This window comes from Dipodomys ordii, unplaced genomic scaffold (genome assembly GCF_000151885.1).
Source record: "Dipodomys ordii isolate 6190 unplaced genomic scaffold, Dord_2.0 Scaffold112, whole genome shotgun sequence".
Taxonomy (NCBI): domain Eukaryota; kingdom Metazoa; phylum Chordata; class Mammalia; order Rodentia; family Heteromyidae; genus Dipodomys; species Dipodomys ordii.
The window spans coordinates 5,324,828-5,345,509 of record NW_012267328.1 but is presented as its reverse complement, the minus strand read 5'-3'; the positions used below and the strand labels follow the sequence as shown (position 1 = coordinate 5,345,509).

Sequence of the window (20,682 nt, the reverse complement as noted above, 5' to 3'; positions counted from 1 at the left end):
TCGGGCCTGGCCCCTGGCCCCTGGGCGCTCCTCGGGTCTTCGGGCCTGGCCCCTGGGCGCTCCTGGGTCCTCGGGTCCTCGGGCCTGGCCCCTGGGCGCTGGGCGCTGGGCGCCGGCTTGCTGAGGGGAGGCAGCAGCCCTTGGAGCTCAGCGTCCGTCACGAGCAACCACTGGCAGGGCGCACGCAGGCCCTGGGGCCGCCATGACCGGGTCTCTGTTTGTCTGAGTTCCCGCTCACCCCTCCTGGCTGACGGGTTGGGTCTGAAGTGACCTAACCCGAGTGCCACATGAAACGTCCTCGGAAGCAGCACAGGACAGGAGAGAAAGGGCCCTCCATAGTGGAGGTTCTTGTTAGAAAGTTCTAGATCCTCGGGATTCCCCGGGGAGTCAGGGGAACGCCGCTGCCTCTGGCGGTCCCCCACCGGTCGGGTCCGCGCGCCGTCTGCGGCCCTGGTCTCCCCCGGGGAGGAAGGCAGCGCGGCCTCCGCACGCAGACACCCCGTCCAGGCCGCGGCCCAGGACAAACGCGCTCGCATCCGGGGTCACTCGTGTCCCCCGGACACTGGCTCCCTTTCCTGCAGGGGAGTTTATGCTGATATTTCGGAGAAATATCAACTATTAAATGGCATGTGTTTGAGTGCCTCAGGAAGGTGACACAGAAGAGTTTCTCTGACGCACTGGTACAATCGTGAAGAATGTGCCTGTCCTAAAAGAGGAGCTGATTTGGGCAATGACATGTCTGCATTTGCTAGGATTTGTTTCACTAGTAAGAATAGCTGTTAACATTTGATACACGTTTCATAGCTTATATGTAGTTTATATTTTCATACAAGGTGGATGGAGGGAAGTGATGGGTGGTGGGCTGCTCGTTTTGACTGCTGAAACGCCAGCCATGGCCCCTCATTTTCAAGAGGATGAACCATGGGTGAAAAAGAAACGAGTACCTTTATCAAAAAAGAGAAAAGCTCATGCGAAAATCCTAACAGGCTTCTCCTCATATCCTATTAATTAAATGTGTGTCATGTTGCCAAAGTTATTTGAGAAGGAGGTTGGGAAGAAAATATTTTTATCTGGGTACATTTGCAACCTGAATTATTTTAGAGATAATTTTAGGAAGAAAGAAATGGATTGTGCGTGGAAAACAAATAGTGAATCACACAGGAAAACTAGAGGTAAAGAAAAGCACCTAAGCAGCTATCGGCCTCAGTGCCTTTGCACGGGATCTTTGCTCTGCCAGCATTAACTCTACCCTTGACACTTGACAGGCCTACCACCATTCTTATCTAAACATAAATATCCCCAGGGCCTTCTTTGGCTGTGTCATAGACATTTGGCAACAGTCCTATCAATCTCAGCCTGCTTGATTCAAGAGCACATTTATTTCAGGCTGCTTCTCAAAGTGTTATTACTTTTATTCATCGGTTAGTGCATTTAGTTTCTGACGCATGCCACTTTTGTGAGAGCAGGGCCCACGGAACGCATTTCCTAATGCAGAGGTCAATGCAACGATTTCTGGCACTACCTGCTGATTGTACAAAGGCAGATCATACTCATCGGGGCTGCAGATACGTCTTCAGGGATCAGGCTGTGGAGAAGAGGGGTGTGAGGTGTGGGCAAATCCAGCTAAGAAACTTGGCCTTGGGCTGTGGGTGGCTTTCCCTGCAGATCTGGCCTGGAGAGAGGAGGGGAGCTCGGCCTCCATGCCCAACCCTTGCTCCACTGTGGCGGGATTAGCCTGTTCAGCCAAATGCAAATTGGTGGGACTTGGTTTCTGGAGCAAAGACCTTGCTAAAATGTCAGCAAGGAGGATGCACCAGAAGGGCTCAGGAAGGGAGAGAACGCTTTCCCGTGGACAGTCAAGAGAGGGGCTCCTTTCCACGCGTGCCCCCTCCCCCAGGATCAGACCCAGGGAAGCAGAGAGCAAGACAACCACAGTTGAGGGTCAGCCCAGGAAGGAGCTGGTGAAGGATGCCGGTAGTTCCATCTGCCCAGGGGGCCCAGACAGGAGGAGCCCCAGAGCAACACCAGATCCTGCCTGAGAAGTGAGTGGAGCAAAGAAGAGCTGGTGGCATGATTCAGGTGGTAGAGCCTCTGCCTGACTGTCACAAAGTCCTGAGTCCAAAGCCCAGAATGTACTGCCAATAAAGACTAAATAAGGAAAAAAGGAGAGGTTCGGGTGCTGGATTCTGATATTAAGATCCAGGCAAATGTCGGGTTTGGAAGCTCTTCGTAATTGTCTGCTTCTTATCTGACCGGTTATGAGGCATGGTGCCTTGTAGACAAAAGAGAGAATGAATAGAAACTTAGATGAATTCTGGCAAATACATAGCTTCAGCCATGATTTAGCTCAGCTGCCTCCTGCAGATGGGAAATCGGAGGCCGACAATAGAGAAGCGATAATACCAATTACACTCTGCTATTCCAATACTCAAGCTACCATTCCAGTATTGTACCACCACCAAGTCCTGGAGTAACCCTGGCCAGATCATTGTATCTCCATCATGTTTCCTTAGGTAATGCGACTGGGAAACAGAGTTCGAAATCCATGACTAAGTAGTTTTAGACTATTTAAATTATATCTTCCTTTCCTTAGGCTTAAGACATCTCAGCCCAGCATGGTGGCTCATGCCTGTAATTCCAGCTACTCAAGAGAGTTGCGGTTCAAAATCAGGCCAAAAGTTAGAGAGAACCCATCTAAGCCAAGCACGGCGGTGCATCCCTGTCATCCTACTTTTACAGGAAGCACAGATGAAAGCATAAATTAGTTCAGAGTGACCCATGTTGAAACATGAGACCTCGCTTGAAAAATAGTAAAGGCAAAAGGGACTGGGGTGTGGCTTAGGCTGCCTAGCAAGCAGAAGGCCCTGAGTTCAAACCCCAGTAAAACTGAAATAAGAAAACGACGACATCTCCTCTTAAGTAAATTTCCATAGGAAATATTTCTAGATACTGGAATCTGAGGAATCAGTAGGATCTATTAGTCTTAGACCTTAAGGTTATGACGTCTCTACTGCAAATCATCTGCGTTGGCCATCTGAGCGCATTCTTTGCCTGGGAGATTTATCTAGTAAGAAGGGACCGGCACCTCCAATGTGTTGTCACAGCTGCTTTGTGGCGGGTGTCGTGAGCACCTGCATGTGAAGAGTGCCACAGCTCTGCGGAATGAGAAACCAGGGCTGCCAGGCTCCGTGGCTTTCTACAGTTGGTTCTGGCCATGGCCGCTAACAGCTAATCCATTTGTAGACTGCCTTCATCGCTAACGCCCTGAACACCGACTATACTTGCCTGGCTTATGAGCACCGAATACACAGTGTCTGCCTCGAAAAGCTTACTAACGACAGTGGAGTAGAATGCATGACACGTTACCCCATTGTTACCCCAGTTTTCCCTCTAAACAGGGATGTGTCACGAGTCATTCAGTGCTCTGTGCCTCAGTCTACCATCTCTGAAAGGTGAGGACACTGTGTAAACTGAAGTCAGTCCATACTGAGTTTCTTCTACTCAGTGTGTCTTCTTAAGAATTCAATTAGAAAAAAAATAAAGGTTTTGGCTACATGTAGGGATTTTGAAGTCCGTAATAATGCAGTCTTTCTCAAACTAGTATGTTCTGTGCTCCTCTGAGAGACTTAAAAGATCCTAGTTTATACTCTTCTCACATGATATGCAAAAGCTGACACATTTCACTCCTTAGGCCAATAAAGGCAACAGCGAAAGAGTTGAAGAGTCAATACGAACACATTCCAAAGTGTCCGTTTGTCACCTTCATCTCTCTCAGGAACTACTAAATTATATTCTTTCAGACTCCTTGGAAAAATTTGTGTTCGAGATATCTGCTTATCAACTGATCTATATATGATGTCGGAGCAGAGAGGATTCCCACAGAAAAACACAGAGCACTGGTGACGCTGTTCTCTCACACCAACTTGAAGAAGAGATCTCTTGAATAAAAATCCCTGTCTCAGAAATGAAATAACGTTATTTTCCAGGCAGCTTCATCTTCCAGTGAAAAAGCAACCGTGAGCTTCCATTTCATAGTATTCTAGTTTAGATGAAGACGGATCTGGACACAGCCCCCACGCCTGGTCTCTGGGAACGGTGGGGGGAAAGCCATGAAGAGCCATTCCTCCAAAACAAAATTCAAGTTATATGCAATAATTATGTCAGAATAAACAGGAATATAGTCCAGATTAGAATGTATCCGCTTTGGGGCTGGGATGTAGCTCAGTGGCAAAGCGCTTGCCTAGCAAGTGCAACATCCTGGGTTCGATCCCCAGTACCAAAAAAGAAAAGACCAAAAAAAAATACAGTTAGAATGTATCCGCTTTATTTTCCCATTTAAAATGGATTAAAATATCCTCAGGCCCTGGGGACTGTGTCCACTAAGGAAAGAACTGGCCAATGAGTGGAGCTTTGGCCAACTTTGGCTTTCATGCCCTCATGCCCTGGAAATAGCTTATTTTCTCTACTGTAATATTCCTTATTACTTCAATATCCCTTTGTATTTGACCAGAGAAGAGCAAGTAGTATTTCCACTTATGGGAAGCACAGGTTCTTTTTTTTTTTTTTTGTCAGTTGTGGGGCTTGAACTCTGGGCCTGGGCGCTGTCCCTCAGCTCTTCAGCTCAAGGCGAGCGCTCTACCACTTGAGCCACAGCGCCACTTCTGGTTTTTTCCTAGTGTTTTTTTTTTTTATTGGAGATAAGAGTCTCATGGACTTTCCTGCCCGGGCTGGCTTTGAACTGCGATCCTCAGATCTCAGCCTCCTGAGTAGCTAGGGTGACAGGCGTGAGCCACGGGCGCTCGGCAGCACAGGTTCTATAACTGGGGATCCCAAGTCTAGGACTTCTCCTCCTCCCTGTTGCTGTTCTGTTACTGCCCCACTCCGGTCTTCATGGACATCAGACCTACGACCAAACCCCTCACAGGACGTGGCTAGACTGAAGGTGACATAGATGACAATGGCAGAGGAAGAGAGTTCTACCGTCATCACCACCATGAAAAGCATCACCGAGAAACAAGGGGCAGACTCGGCTCTGCAACAATATTTCTAGAATTACTTTTCACATTGATCTTAACTTGCTTCTGGCTTGATGTACTGTGGATCCAAGCTACCGACCTTGTTCTTTTCTCTCTCCTGCCTTTCAATCTGAAAAGGTTTTCCTCTAATGCACTGGCTTTTTCTTACAAGAGAAGAAACATTTGCTTTCCTTTTAAAAAGTTATCTGCCATGTAATGAAACAGTTAATGAACACCTGTCCCTCACAACGCCCTTTCCCTAAGCTCTTCCCCATCAATTCTTCCTGCCTCAGTTTCTCATGCTGATCAGACACTTGTATCAACATCGGCTCTTGTGAGGCCCCTCCCCCCATGTCAATCACCTTACTTGAAATGGTTCCCCAGTCAGTCTCTGACCCTTTCCCTAGGTGTGTATGGTTTTATTGTATTTAGCATTATATCAAATCATGCAGTTATCTGCGTCTCTGTTTGTATCCCTCCTCCTACAATGTGTATATCCTCTAAGACCAGCAACCTTGTTTTCGTGCATTACTGTATGCCTAGCACAGAACTGGGTCCATCGTAGATACTTAACAATCATCTGTTGGGCAAATGAGCAAATGGCTGAAAGGAGAAACAAGTGTTTTGGTATTCCCAAGAGAATGAGCACAGGTGTTCCTCTCCTAGCCTGTGCCCTGAAAGCAGGAGATTGCAAATAGGAAGCTGATAAAACACACTAACCAGTTAGAAGAACCAATGAGGCGAAAATGCATTGATAGTGCCCATCCTCTCCTTTTAGATGCTTATACAAGAGCAGAAGTGGTCTACGAGTGGACGAGAGAGCCGGCTCGATCCGTGGTGGTGGCAGAAGATGGGTCCCGCTTAAACCAGTATGACCTTCTTGGACAGACCGTAGACTCTGGCATTGTTCAGTCAAGCACAGGTAAGTGTCATTTGCCTTTCATAACTGTTGTAGGAATCTCTTCCAGATCCCCCCATTATTGTCATGAACTAATGAATCTTGGCGAGCCTTTCACAATGATTGGTACAGTCAGACATTAAAACATCAGCTGCTGTACAAATCCATTTATGCGTCTACCCATGGAGCTCCTCGGGCTAAAGCCATTGGAGATGTAGCCACAACGCTGGTCACCCAGGTCAAACAGTGACAGTGCCACCCTCTCTGATAGGGGTCATTGATGTCCTTGTGATATCCTCTAGTTGCATTAGATACTATTAAAAAGCTGAACCTAAGCAGGGTCCTGGTGGTTCACACCTGTCATCCTCACTGCTCAGGAGGCTGGGATCTGAGGATCATGGTTCAAAGCCTGCCCAGACAGGAAAGTTCCCACGAGACTCTTATTTCCACTTAACCAGTCAAAAACTGAAACTGGAGCTGTGGCTCAAAGTGCTAGAGCACTAGCCTTGAGCAAAATTGTTCAGGGACAGCGCCCAGGCCCTGAGTTCAAGCTCAAAGCCTGATCCAAAAAAAAAAAAAAAAAAAGCTGGGCCTGGATTTTTGAAGTTCCTTCAAACAATGAGGTTAGCAACATCCTAACTGTCTTAAATCTGATTACAGGACCTGATAAGTATAAATAAAAGCTGACTTTTTAACAATTAGGTAAACTTCCATTCCCTGTAAATATTTTAAAACATTCAATTCCTGAAGTACTTTCAAGGGCCAACAAATTATTTTCACAGGTGTCTTAGAAAACTGGAATTTATGTCATTTACTTTGATTTGTGATTTGTTTAAAAAAGACAATTTAGTAGTGTTTAAGGATAGTGATATTAATATTCTCATGAAAGTTATTTTAAATATTAGATTTTTATCTTGGGACGTGCACAATTGCTACACATTCCATTGTTTTTTTCATTATCTCTTACCATGATTGTTGAGTAAGTACTGCTTTAAGAACCCCCAGTTATCTTAGAAGTTCAAAAATATTCCTATCTCTTGGTTCTGAAAATGGGAAACACTGTTGCATTAAAGATGAGCTTGTAGCCAGGCACCTGGCTCAGTAGTAGAGAAGTTGGTTCATGTGCCAGGCTTTGGGTTTGATCCCCAGCAGAGGAAGAAACACAAGTAGGAAGGAAGGGACGGAGCGGGACTGGGAGGGAGGGAAGGAAGGGATGGTATAAAATGATGCAGAGTGTTCCATAGTGGCTACCTGAAATGGCATACAGAGCTATGAAAATACCCCAAGGTGGAAAAGGTTACACATTTGTCTTTCTTACAGTCTATTGTGTTGTAACAGATACTAAAATAAGCAGTGTTTATTTCTTAAACATGGATGCTATTATAAGCTGGATATGATGACAGGCCCTAGAGAATCAATGCTAGAGAAGGCACAGACCTTGCTCTCTCGGAATGTGGACTCTGCGAGCAGACAGCACATAGACTGCAATTATGGAAATGGGTGGCAAGTGCTGTGATTAACCCTTCGGGCGAGGTCAGGGGCCATGCCTGTCTTCAGTATCCCTGTGATTTCCCGTGGCAGTGGGGACCCCAGAGGCCCTGTTAATGAACATCTGGAGATAACCTAGGTAATTGAAGGAGGCCTGCTTCAGGAGCTGGCTTTTCACTTTTCCCGTCTGCATGTGCTGGGGGACAGAGTATCAGATGCAGCAGGTTTCCATGCATTGGTATCAGGGTGGAGGCTGGAGGGTGAGGCCAAGGAACCACGAGACCAGCAGCGGCAGCGCGCAATAGGTAGAACAATCGGGAAGGCTGGGAGGAGGAAGGCCTTCCCTCCAGTTCCAGTCCTGAGAACCTTGACCACGTCACCATAGCCCTCCATGGCCCCTCACTCCCATGTCTGTAAACAACTTGAGACGTACTTCACCTATTGCTTCCGAAGGATTCAAACTACCTACTTTGTAGGTAGAAAATACCTCACTGTTTCTTCCAGAAGTCTAGAGAATAATGGAGGAAGAGAGCCCATGAAAATGGTTAGATAAAAGGCGTCTGTGTTCACCTGAACTTCTCCCAGGGACAGCAGTATTACTTGCCACCATCAACACGCGGTGAACACAGAATCGCGCGGTCCCTTGACCCGCATCAGCGCCAACACGGCTGCTATTTCCAGGCCGTCAGGGGGAAAGGGATGAGGCCGTCAGGGGGGAGGGATGAGGCCGTCAGGGGGGAAGGGATGAGGAGCCTAGCACCATCTTTGGGTTTTACAAATCCAGAGTGCACACACTGAAGAGGCACGCCCTCCTCCCATAGCTAAAAATGAGCTTGATGGGATCTTATGGAACAGGAGGAAAACCAGGATGGAAACGGCAGAGTGGTGAATTCTCACCAGGTTTCCAAATCAACCCGATTCTCAATTACTCATCCACTTAGCAACTTGTTTCTTCTGCCATTTGATCATTTTCTGTGTAAAACACAGTGACTTCACCCAGATAAGAGAGATGGAAGACACTGGCCCTTCTGGCAGGAAGTGAGTGAGGCAAGGAACTAGTATTATTGGCATTCTTCTATTCTACTACCTTCACAGAGTAGTTCTAGAATTGTAAAATTATCATTATCCTCATTTTATAGGCTGAATATCTGTCTGTATCCCAAGGATGTTTGGTCAGTTTCAAGGTCACACGGATACAAAGAAGGAAAGGTAGAATTAGATCTAGGGCTGTGGGGCTGTAGAGTGAGTGCTGTTTGTTACACAGCATACATGACTGCTAGACAGGACTTTGAAACATGTGTCCTCTCCAAGTGTACCACCGCCAGGATCCAAATGCTGGCTATATCTCTTATGGATTCTGTGAGTTTCGGAAATGTGTTCATTTTTCTCTTCACCTCTTCCCGTATATCTAACTCATAAACTGCTGTGAAATTCAAGTGGGAAAACGTGTATCTGTTGCTTAGGGGTTTCTGGTGTGTGAACACTCTGGAATGGATATCAGATGTTTCTATTAGTGATGGTGGGGCTGGGGCCAGGGAACTTCGTGTTGCTGTGGAGGAGGATGAGGTGAGACCCCCAGACCCCTCCCATCCTGTGACGCTCACTAAGCATTTCTTTAAGGAGAATCCCTGACAAAGTCACCATGGTGACCACAGATCACACGCAATGACTTAGGCAGAAAAGTAAAGCAAATGAAATTAGCGTTAGGCATAGAAATCACAAGCGTGTTGAAAAGCCGACGAGACTGGATGCACAAGCAGTGTTTAAACAGATGCAGTGGTGACCCAAGTTCTTCATATTTGCCAAGTTAAAGCTGATCTAGGTTAGTTGGGGAGAGAAGATGCACCTTCGGAGTGACTTTCATCATTCCTCAGAACAGAAGACTAAGAAACTATGGGTCCTCTTTTCTCAGATACCCCTGCTTTTCTGGATGATATGATTAAGGTTGACCTTGCTAAGGTCAAAGTACTGAGGAAAGTAACTGACTCCTTTTGACCACAGAGCCTCAGTGATCATCAACACTCCTCAAAGAGTCAGAGGCACTCATTTATAAAGCCCAGTACACGATTTCTACAAAACTAATTATAAACATAGAATGCGTCTGAGACCTAAAAAGAAAAAAGAGAGAAAGAGAAAAGGTGCTCTCTGGTTACCTGGTCAATTCTTTTCTATTTCAAATCAGGAAGTAGCTCAAGGTTAAGTGGCCTACCACTGCTCCTGAAACACTACCACCGATGTCTGAAATACGTTAATACAGCACTTCGTTTCAAACGGTCTTATCTGTAGGAAATACTGAATTTAAACAACTTGGAAGGAATATTATAGCATCTGTGGATTCAGCATACAATAACACTTTATTAAGTGGCTGAGTGGTTGATTTCCTGAGCTGGTCAGAGTGTATATATCCGTTGTTCTATCTTTTAATTAGTAACCTGAGTAAGATGGGAACCAGATTTTTAAAAAAAAATTACTTTCACATTTTCCTCAAAGCATCCTGGAAAATAGTTCAGCTAAATACTTTCCTATTAATTGGACAAATCAGCAAAGCAAAATCAGTTGAATTATTTATCTTCTAGTAACTAACATTTGGGAAAGTGAATATTATGAGGCAGCTCTACCCCCACATTACTGGCAGATTTTGCCACATTACATCCCTTTTTCCATTCTTCTACTCTCATTTATTTTATATTGTAATAGATCAGAAATATTGTTACATCTAATTTACCCAGTTCCCCTAGGGCTCGATGATATGTAGCAGGATATTTGAATAGCAAGTCTTCAAGACTGTTGAATTAGAGAAAAAGCATTTCACATGCTTAGAGCATAAGCATTTGGTGTCTAGACTCTCAATCCAATTTTGTTGTTGTGTTTTCGTTTTATTTTTAAATTATTACAACTTGACTCAGACGTTGCTGTCCTTTCTTTCCCTCACTTAAAATTTTAGTGCCAACCCTCCTTAAATTTCACTTAATTTAAGGAGATGTTTCCAAATATTACGAATCCTCCTATGCTTTCCACAATCTGTAAGGGAAGTAACTTGTTTATAAAACAAACATAGTGGCTCCTTAGATCTCTAAAACACCCTCTTCTTTTCAGATTCTCAGCAAAAAAATGCCGCACCACACACAACAAACAATAATTAGACCTGTGTAGGTGCTCATCTTCCTGGCATTATAGGAACGATGGATTTTTTTTTGCTTTGAGATGGTGACATTTTGCTGGGCACCCGGAACGACTGGTCAGGAATAACAACGCGCACCCTGTGGTGCTGAGAGCCAGGAGGGGTTTGTCCTCACAGGAATGTATTCTAGCTGAGCTTCGGGAAGACTGGCTTTTTGAATTCTGTTGTCATCTTTGGATCACTCCTTTCTCTTTTATTTGACCTTTAAGGCATCACCAAAGGCATACAGACAATATAGAAAATTAATTAGCTAGCGTTTGGCTTATTCTTCAAATGCAGATAGTCATGGATTTCGTTTTGTGTGACCTTAAGTTTCCATTTCATCACAGACAGGTGTGGCTTCAGAGGACGTGTGGGGTCACGCTGTATCTGAAGAACTGCTTCTCTCTTTCAGTTTGGTAGGATGGGCATAAACATACAGATAACTGAAATAAAACATACGAGACGCTATGGTACATATAAACAACAGCTGAAAGAATTTAGGAGACGCTGGGAAAATAGCAGGTGTTGTCATTAATAATCATTACTACTGAGAGAGCAGGAATGAATGCATGGATGATTCTCTCCTGTAAACAGTCAATGCATTTCTTCTGCCAATACATTTACCAATGTGGAAGAAGAGTGAGGAGAACAGGGGAGTGGAGGGCACGCGTTACTCAAGGCTGTGCCACGTGAGCAACCAGCTGCCAGATGGCTGCTTTTCTTTCCTTTTCTCTGTTATTTTTCTCCTTTGGGTTGGTGCTATAGATTTAACTCTGCTCTTTGCAGAGCCGGCCCTGTCTGTCTGATCAAGGCTGGTCCTCTAACACTGGATCACCACCTCCAGCCTGGTATTTTTGCTAGTTAATTAGGAGATGGAGTTTCTCAGGCTTTTCTACCCTGGCTGGCTTCAAATCAAGAGCTTCTGATCTCAGTCTTCTGAGTGGCTAGGATTACAGGCATGAGCCACTAGCACCTAGCTACAGAAGTGAGATTTGTCAAGAGGCTCTGTTTATGGGGATCAAGGGGGTGCTAAGTAGTGGGAGTCATCTTATAGGGGCTGAAGTCAGGTGTCCAGAGGTCTGTACAAAGGTGTAAACTATACAGGGGGAAGTTCAAAGGAGAAAAAATGAGGGGAAAAAAACCCTTGTAAATAGAATGAAGCTTCCTAATGCAGAACACATCTACTTCTCTTCTCTCCACCCACAGAGAGCTAAGCTTATCTTCTCGGTGACTCAGGACAAGAAGTTCTAGGATTTGTAATTGGAAAAAAAATGTAACATGAAGAAACACAAACCATTCTTGCAGTTTGGGTGGTGTGTCTGCTGTTCCTGGCCTCTAAATAAAGCCAGGGTCTGAAGCAGAGAAAGACCGTGGGGGCGCTGAGGCTGCCAGGCTGGGCAGGGGGTGCTGGATGGAGAGCCATCACAGGCCTGGTGACGGAGCTCAGTGGCAGGTCGCTCCCCTGGAGGGTGTGAAGCTTTGGGTTCGACCCCCAGTACTGAGAAAAGAAATACATCCAGTATACTAACAGATTTTTTTTTTTCTGGCAACTTAAGAAATGGTTTGTAAATCTAGGTGGGAGTCGAAGAACTCATGCTGCTTGGATGCTCTGGGGAAGGAAACTTGGAAGCACGGGTTCAGTCTGCTCCTCGCTTTGGATTTCAGGCCATCTAAATTACTCACTCTAGGTCCAAAAAAGTATTCGAACTAAAATGTGCCTGTCCTGACTTGCCTACGAAAGCACCTGCAACACACACCCCGAGCCAGTTCTGCGTGTTCATCCTCATGTCTGCTCTTTTGGATTTTTTATTTTTTGGTGCTGGTAATGGGGCTTGAACTCAGAGTCTGGGTACTGTCCTTCAGCTCTACCACGTGAGCCATAGCGCCACTTCGGCTAGTTTTGAGTGGTTTATTGGAGATTAGAGTCTCATGGACTTTTCTGCCTGAGCTGGCTTCAAACCTCGATCCTCAGAGTGCAGGATTACAGGCGTGAGCCACCAATGCTTGGTTCTATTCTATGTATATATTAATATATGTAACCAAATCTGGCACATTAAGTCCTTACAGCCAATCTGCAAACAGACGATCAGATTTTTCCCCTAGACATCTCGTCTAGCAACGTGAGGGGGTTTGAGTATCTGCGAGGTTTCTGGAAACTCAATTTCATGCTCATAGTGATTTGAATGTATAATAAAAGTGCTTCTTTTCTCTCTCGTTCAAAAGTCTTTATCTCCAGTGACGGGATGTCACATAGAGAAGGGACTGTGCTGCAAATGGAAAACCTCAGAAACCATTTGCTTTCCAAGTTCAAACTGTTCAACTTTCCATCTGTCCCACCCTCCAGGAGAGTATGTTGTTATGACGACTCACTTCCACTTGAAGAGGAAGATTGGCTATTTTGTGATTCAAACCTACTTGCCGTGCATCATGACGGTCATCCTCTCACAAGTCTCCTTCTGGCTCAACCGAGAGTCGGTGCCAGCGAGGACTGTCTTTGGTAAGTGTCGTGCAGCGAGGGTCTAGAGGGCACTGAGCACCACGTGTGCCATATGTCAAGGAGGTGGAAGCGATCTCTTGGATTTTGCTCTGACGTTACTCTGAAGGCAAGGGTCCAAGAATTGTTGTCATTCCTATTATACTTTGGACAATACTGTTTTGGTAGTTAAAATCATTCTGTCTCTCTGTCTCTCTCTCTCTCTCTCTCTGTCTCTATCTATCTATGTAGCCATTTCAGAGAGTGTGGATGGACTGCATTGATGACATTTGATCTGATTTTTAAGTATTTTTGCTTTTGTGTAGGGGGAGCAGGTTTAAAAGACATTCAAACAAATACACTGGGAATAGCTCATCTATCAGTACCCTTTGAAAAGACTCTCAGAAGACAGCCATAAAGTACATCCCTCCTCATATAAAATTTCTGTTTCTAAACAAAAACAGAACCAAAGCCCTCATGTTTCCTTAAAGAGGGAGAGCTCATGACTCACCCTGACCACAGAAGGCTGTCCCGCTTTACCTAACACATACACCACTGAAGAATTACGAAGATGCATGTTATCCTATGAAAACCTTTTAAGTGACCCAAATCATTCAAGTAATCTGATGAAGAATTATTTACAGGGCAAGCAACCTTTCTCTTTTTTAAAAATTATAAACATTTTTTATTGTGAAAATACTGTACAGAGAGGTTACAATTACATGGGCAAGATAATGAGTACATTTCTTATCAAGCATTGTAGCCTCCTCCTTTGTTTCCCCTTCCCATCCTCCGCCCCCCTCCCCCGCCCCCACCACCAAAGTTGGCAACCTTTCTCTAATGGGAAAACTGCCCTCTTGGTGTTGTGTTTCAGAGTTTACATTTGATACAGTTTATATTTGATCCAGTATCCTATCTCAATTGTACTTACCAGATTGACGAAAGTATTTCACTATATTTATTCATTCAATCCGTTTTTATTTGAAACTACTGTGATGCTATATACTAGGAGCAAAATGCAATGTCAAATTGAACACAGACCGCTCTTCTCATTGGGGCAAATTCTGGAGCTTGATATTGGGAAAATGATAAAAATCATGGAGGCTAGTTGCAGTGTGCTTTTACACTGGGCACGGCTCAATATAATTAACCTATATTCTGTCACTTAACCCTAACACTGCCCTACCTGTTATAAATACTATCATGTTACTTTCATAAACGTGAAACCACAGGAACACTACACTAAGTAGCCTGAGGGCCAGAAGCTCTGAGGGGGGCGGTGGGGCGTGAGGACAGGACACAGGCACTTAACCCCAGAGTTGGTGCCTGGGGCTGATACTTGTAATTACCTCCACACCATCCCACTGCGATGACAACATCTACGCCATTCCTTGAAACGTAATAATCACATGTTCACCCGCGAAAGACACGATGACCAAGGTTTACTCTACAAGTGCCAGTGATAGCCCTGCTGTGCTGAAGACACTGTGGTCTGAAGGAGAGCACGTGACAGGCATCCCTCCAGATGTGCCACACGTGGAGAATCAGATGCCACCACCAGTATCCTGAAAAGTTACTTATCTCAAACAGGACAGAGCTTCCAGCTCTGCGCACTGTCCCTGACAGCAGCCTCGTTACAGACACAGACCGCGTCTAGTTCTAGAGCAAAAGAAAAGTTCATTTCAAACTCATTTCTCTTTATAATGGATATCAAGATGAATAAGTATTGAGATCCCCAGAGCCTGATCTTTTGGTAAGATTCTCGTGTGTGTGTGTGTGTGTGTGTGTGTGTGTGTTGTATCCCATTAACTTAGGAGGAAATTAAATCTAAATCAGGACACATGGGTAAGTTTTGAATGTGTTTTGCTTTCTTTTATTTTTGATGAGTAAGGCCATCACTTGAGTGAAAAAGATTCTTTTAGGTGCTATCTTTTCTCCTTCTCTTGCCAACAAATGCTACCCTTTCTACTTGGGAATTGTCCGAGGCATTTTTAAATGTTTTATATATCAAAAACATTGCTCTTAACATTTCCAATGACTGTATATCTCAATCGACTCCTGCCCTTTTGGGAACAGAACTATACATGTATAAACTCAGCTGGGCCAAGTATTTCTGTGTAACACGTTATATGTTTCCAGTGTTTAAGTTCAATCAGATCACAAATACAACTTTCCTAGACCTTTAGCCTTCTAACATTTATCTAGCACACATATTTCTATTCTTTTTAGCCCGAACTTAGCACATTACTCTGAGCTTTATATGTGCCTGAGTAGATCTCCAGTACTTAGAATACGAAAAAAAGGAAAAACAAACTAACAAGAGTTATCTTTTATAAGCTAATTTTCAAAAGAAGAATCTAGAATGCAACAGGCTGATGGCTTCTTCATGTCTTAAAAGGTCGTCCTCGTGGCTTTCCACACTCTCTCACTTGTAGGCAATGGGGTTTGTCATGTTACTTCCAGGAAGTTCCAAGTTTAGGGTCAGCCTCATCAGCTGCCATTTGTACAGGAATAGATAATTTATCTTTCTGACTTCCGGTTGCCTATCAAGTGAGAGTTCAGGGAAAGTGAAATAGTGTTGTTCAAATAATTCAGTGAGACAATGATTATATATAGATCCATCTCTCTCTCTCTCTCTGTCTATATATATATACATATATATGTATGTATATACATACATATATGTTTAGAACTTAGTGGCTGCTCAGCAAGTTTTATTCCTTTTTTTCTCTAAGGATTTCAAGACACACACACACACACACACACAAACACACACATACACTTCTTATGCTTTAGTGCTTTTTAATTGCTCACAGTCCGTGGATACTTTAGGTGGATGCATAACCATTGCAAATTACTTTGCAGTGCTGCTATAAAAATATTTTTTTACTGATAGAATTATCAAATGGATATTGAAATTTGCAGTGATAACAGTCATTAATTTTGCCATTAGTCACTCTGAGTCTAAGAACTAAACACTTGATTATACTACCTCACTGAACACTCTAACAGCACTGTGCTTTTGACTTTAAAAAATCAATTAGCAAGGAAAAAAAAAATCAAACAACAAAAACCAGAAACCCAAGATTGTGAAGCAGCTGTCCCAAGGTCACTCAGCACTTACACAAGTGGGACTTGAAACTGGGTTGCTGTGTTCCCCAAACACTGACTTTTAATTACTTTGTTATTTTCTCTAGTTAGTATTGATATGTAAATTTGGGGGCTGTTTTCCAGCCAATATTCATTAAATGATTGTTAGTTATATAATACCAACAGTGCCCCAGAATTTTCTGTAATCCCTCCAAAGCTCAAAGTGATTCTATTTCATATAACTCTGACCATGTGTCAAAGATAAAATGTTGATTAAAAAAATCTTGCCATATTTATTCTTGATGATATCCTTTCTTAGGCTATCTTGCCTTGAAATTCATGGAAAACTAGGGAATATTTGTTAGTGGGAAACAGATTACAAATATTCACCACCTACCACGTGACCCAGCTGATTTTCTAACGAGAAGAATCACAGGTTCGAGCCTAAGGCACAAGAAAAGACAAGACCTACCACCGCAATACATTATTTATAGTTTTGAAAGTATCATTTTATACGACTACATTTGGTCCTCACAATAATCCTGTGAGTGACGGGACAGAAATCTCCCTCTCTGGGAATTATACTGATGGTGGAGAGAATGGAGAGCAAGCTGTCCAGTTTAGAGCTCTGGAGATTGAGGAGGTGTTTGTTTATTGGAGGATGTTGAGGATCAGCAATGGAGGAGCTCAAGATTACTTCTGCGGCAGGTCACCTGTTTTCCTGTGGAGTATTTTCAAACGTTTTTCAGATGGACAAGGAGGAACCTTGCAATATTATACTCAGTGCTGTATCTAATACACTATAGTACAGTATATATTACAGTACCGTATATATACTGTATAGTATATATATATATACAGTATATATATACAGTACTGTATATAATACAGTACAGTATATATGATGAACTGTTATGCACTATACTGCCTTCTAACAGAGTAGATGAAGTATGTGACACTGAGGAAATCAGCTATTTAGTTGAACACCCAACAATATCATCTTTTGCATAGCAATTCATCTTACCTAAATAAATTGAAAAGACTAACTTGAAAATGGCTTTGACCTTGAATGTAGGTCATTTAAATCCCTGCAGTGGAGTTCCAGAATGAGAGAGATTGAGACAGAATTAGCATAAAAGCAAAGAGCAGACAGACTTGTGGTTAAGGTTTATATTTTGCTTGTCTCTTAGCTGCTGACTTTAAGCAAATCTGTAAAATTTATTATGTATACACATATATACAGTATATATGTGTGTATAATAGTTTTATGTAACCTGCTGTATATATACATATGTATACACATGTATACATAATATATGCATATATATATAATATATAATATATACACATGTATACATATACTTGTATAAGTGTGTAAATATGTATATATGTGTATACACATATACATATGCATACACATGCACACATACATGTGGCTCCCAGGATTTTCTCTAAATGGACAGTTGTTTCAGAATCAGGAGAAAATAGTGTAAAAGAAAAAGAGTTAATAAAGTGGCAGATTATCATCCTAACACTTTATCTCTTAATTATCAAGCAATCACTGGCTTTCAAGTTGAATATTAAAAAAAAAACAACCCTGAAGATTTACATATTCCTTGTGGATCAGCAGCAGTACAGATCTGTGATTTCTCTTTCAAGAGCTGGGTACAGTGAAGAATGTTCTTTTCTATGCTACTCTATGCCATATTCTATTCTATTCTATTCTATTCTATGCCATATAGGGGAAGTGCCCATTTAAGAAGTTCATGAGCAGATGAACAAACAGCTCCTCAACCAAACCTCGGTTTATCCCTCCGAGACATCTCCCTCAATCCTGCCACCCCACAATCCACACACGCCACCGGGTTAGATTTTCACTCCTCCCCGCTCCTAGCTAAAGTGGGATGGCTTACAGACCACATTCTGCACAGAGTGCTGTTGCTTTCCTAGCTCCGGTGATGAGAGTTCGCCTGCTTTCTTTCCCTCCAGGAGTGACAACTGTGCTGACCATGACCACTTTGAGCATCAGCGCCAGGAACTCCCTCCCGAAGGTGGCCTACGCCACGGCCATGGACTGGTTCATCGCCGTGTGCTATGCTTTTGTCTTCTCCGCTCTGATTGAGTTTGCCACCGTCAACTACTTCACCAAGAGGGGCTATGCGTGGGACGGCAAAAGTGTGGTTCCAGAGAAGGTAGGCACTTCCTCACACCTGCGGTGCCCCACACGTGAAAATGTTTTAATGTAAAAGATCTGTAAAATGTTCTTACAGTCCACTCAGAGCAGACCAGCCACAGTTCTAGGGCTCAGGGTTCACCGGTGGCTAATGGCAACTCTATCAGACCACGTCGCTTTAAGCCAATCGTTTCTGAAGAAATGTTTGTATGAAAGAAATGTTACCACCAGGTTCTTGACTCATCCATCACATAGCACGGCTGAGCAAGTGAACCTGAACAGAGATTGAACGAAGGGAACCCTAAATAGTCCTATTGATCTTTTGCCCACTGGAAACATGAGGAGCGATCATCAACTAATTAATTAATAATTAAAGAATAATTAGCTCAGCAACTGAGTGCTGTAAAGCAACACACCCCGAAATGTAGTCGCCAAAAACAATAGCCAATTACTTGCTCAGGATTTGGGGGTAGGAGCAACCTGCTGGGGTAGAGGTTCCCTCCCACAGCTGCCGTCAGCTGGGCTTCTCTCTACCAGACATTCGGCGTTCTCACTCAGCAGTGGCGTTCGTGGTAGGTGAAGGTCGAGGTGTTCACTTTATGACCTTGAGATTGCATAACACCACTCTGCCACTCCTAATTCCATTCTGCATTAAACCAGGGAAGAAACAGACTCCGCTTCTTTTATTTCTCTCTGTGTTAGGTTTTATGTGGTTTTGAACTCAAGGATGCTCACTTGTTAGGAGGGTGCTCTACCACTCTACCAGGCCTCCAACCAATTTTTGCACTGGTCATTTTTGAGTTTGGGCATTGACTCTTGCCTGAATGTATACCTGGGACCACCATCCTCCTATTTCAGGCTTCCTGCGGTAGCTGGGGTGGCAGGTGCCAAGCCGAGTACTCAACTTCTTCCCCTGGTATAGATCCTTACAGAATTGTCTGCATTAAGATGGTCTTAAACTGCTATCCTCTGGATTGCAGCCTCCCAAGTAGCTAGGATTACAGACATCAAAAAAGCAGGTGCTCAGCAGACTCCATTTTTTTTTAATGACAAGGTATATAATATATTGTCTGTCAGTTAGATTTTTTAACTAAAAACAGAATTGAGTTTCAAAGCAAGGGCCAGTTTAGCCAGCAACTTGTAATTTTGCTTCTTACAGTGGTGTGTGTGTGTTTTGTGTGTGTTTTGTGTGTGTGTGTTAAACAATTGCTTTGCTTTTCCTTCTACAGCCAAAGAAAGTGAAGGATCCACTCATTAAGAAAAACAACACTTATGCTCCAACAGCAACCAGCTACACCCCTAATTTGGCTAGGGGTGACCCTGGCTTAGCCACCATTGCTAAAAGTGCAACGATAGAGCCCAAAGAAGTGAAGCCTGAAACAAAACCCCCGGAACCCAAGAAAACCTTTAACAGTGTCAGCAAAATCGACCGGCTGTCAAGAATAGCCTTCCCGCTGCTGTTCGGAATCTTTAACTTAGTCTACTGGGCTACGTATTTAAACCGAGAGCCTCAGCTCAAGGCTCCTACCCCGCACCAGTAGGTCCTGTCAGTCACGTTCTGTTGTTCCGTCCTCCACACTGGGAATCGCTTTCTGTTCAAAGCGCAGTGGTTCCTAGCTGCTTTATTGCCTCTGTCTTAAAAGAATTCGAAGGTTTCCTTATTTCCATAATTCATATAAGAACAAGAGACCCCTGGCTGGCAGTCCAGAGCCGAGCAGAACATGCAGCTCAGAGACAGGAAAGAAAGCTAGAGAGAAAAGTGGTATCCAAGGAGACCAAGGTGACAGGGAGGAGAAGAAGTCCAAAGCTAAGAGGAAAAGTGGAAGAAGAAAGAAATGGAGCTGACCTATGACACCTGAATTGCTGGTACATGTATATTGCCAAATATTCTTTGAAAAAAGATACTGTATATGTCAAAAACTATTTTTGTGTGAAGGTATTTAAGAGGATAAATTATAAATGTTTAATGAAGAAAATTCTAAAGCACCTTTGCCTTTTTTGCCTGGGCAATGGGGGTGCTTCTGGAGTTGTTTTCCTTTTTAAGTGGCTGTACAGCTTTCACATTTTGTTTCCCAAACTAAATATTCTCCATATTTTCTCCTTTCCAAAAAAATCTCTACTGCATTCTTTAGTTGTCGAATGGTATTTTAAAATTCATAGAAATGATGTAGGCCAGGTTGTCACTGCTCCATGTAGAGTTCATTCACTCCGAGGCGGAGAAACACTTTGAAGACCCTGCTTGGCTACCATCTCATGTTTTGCTACTCTTCTCGATAAAAGAATTATCTTAAGAGACATCTGAATTATTTAATCAACTAGTTTTTCCATTCTATTTCCAGACAGCAAAATTGATTCAATAATCACTCTATTCTTGTTATGAAG

The 20,682-nt window shown here is 43.4% G+C and overlaps 1 protein-coding gene across 1 annotated transcript in view; it reads left to right on the top strand.

Moving 5' to 3' along the window:
* Gabra1 (gamma-aminobutyric acid (GABA) A receptor, alpha 1) overlaps nt 1-20,076 on the top strand; it is a 41,233-nt gene extending 21,157 nt beyond the window's left edge. The window contains exons 6-9 of the mRNA XM_013028639.1: nt 5,794-5,937; nt 12,909-13,061; nt 18,117-18,319; nt 19,530-20,076. Coding sequence (XP_012884093.1) covers nt 5,794-5,937; nt 12,909-13,061; nt 18,117-18,319; nt 19,530-19,841 — 812 coding nt within the window. The 3' untranslated portion in view covers nt 19,842-20,076. The remainder of the gene's footprint in view (nt 1-5,793; nt 5,938-12,908; nt 13,062-18,116; nt 18,320-19,529) is intronic.
* Nucleotides 20,077-20,682: the final 606 nt, after the last annotated feature.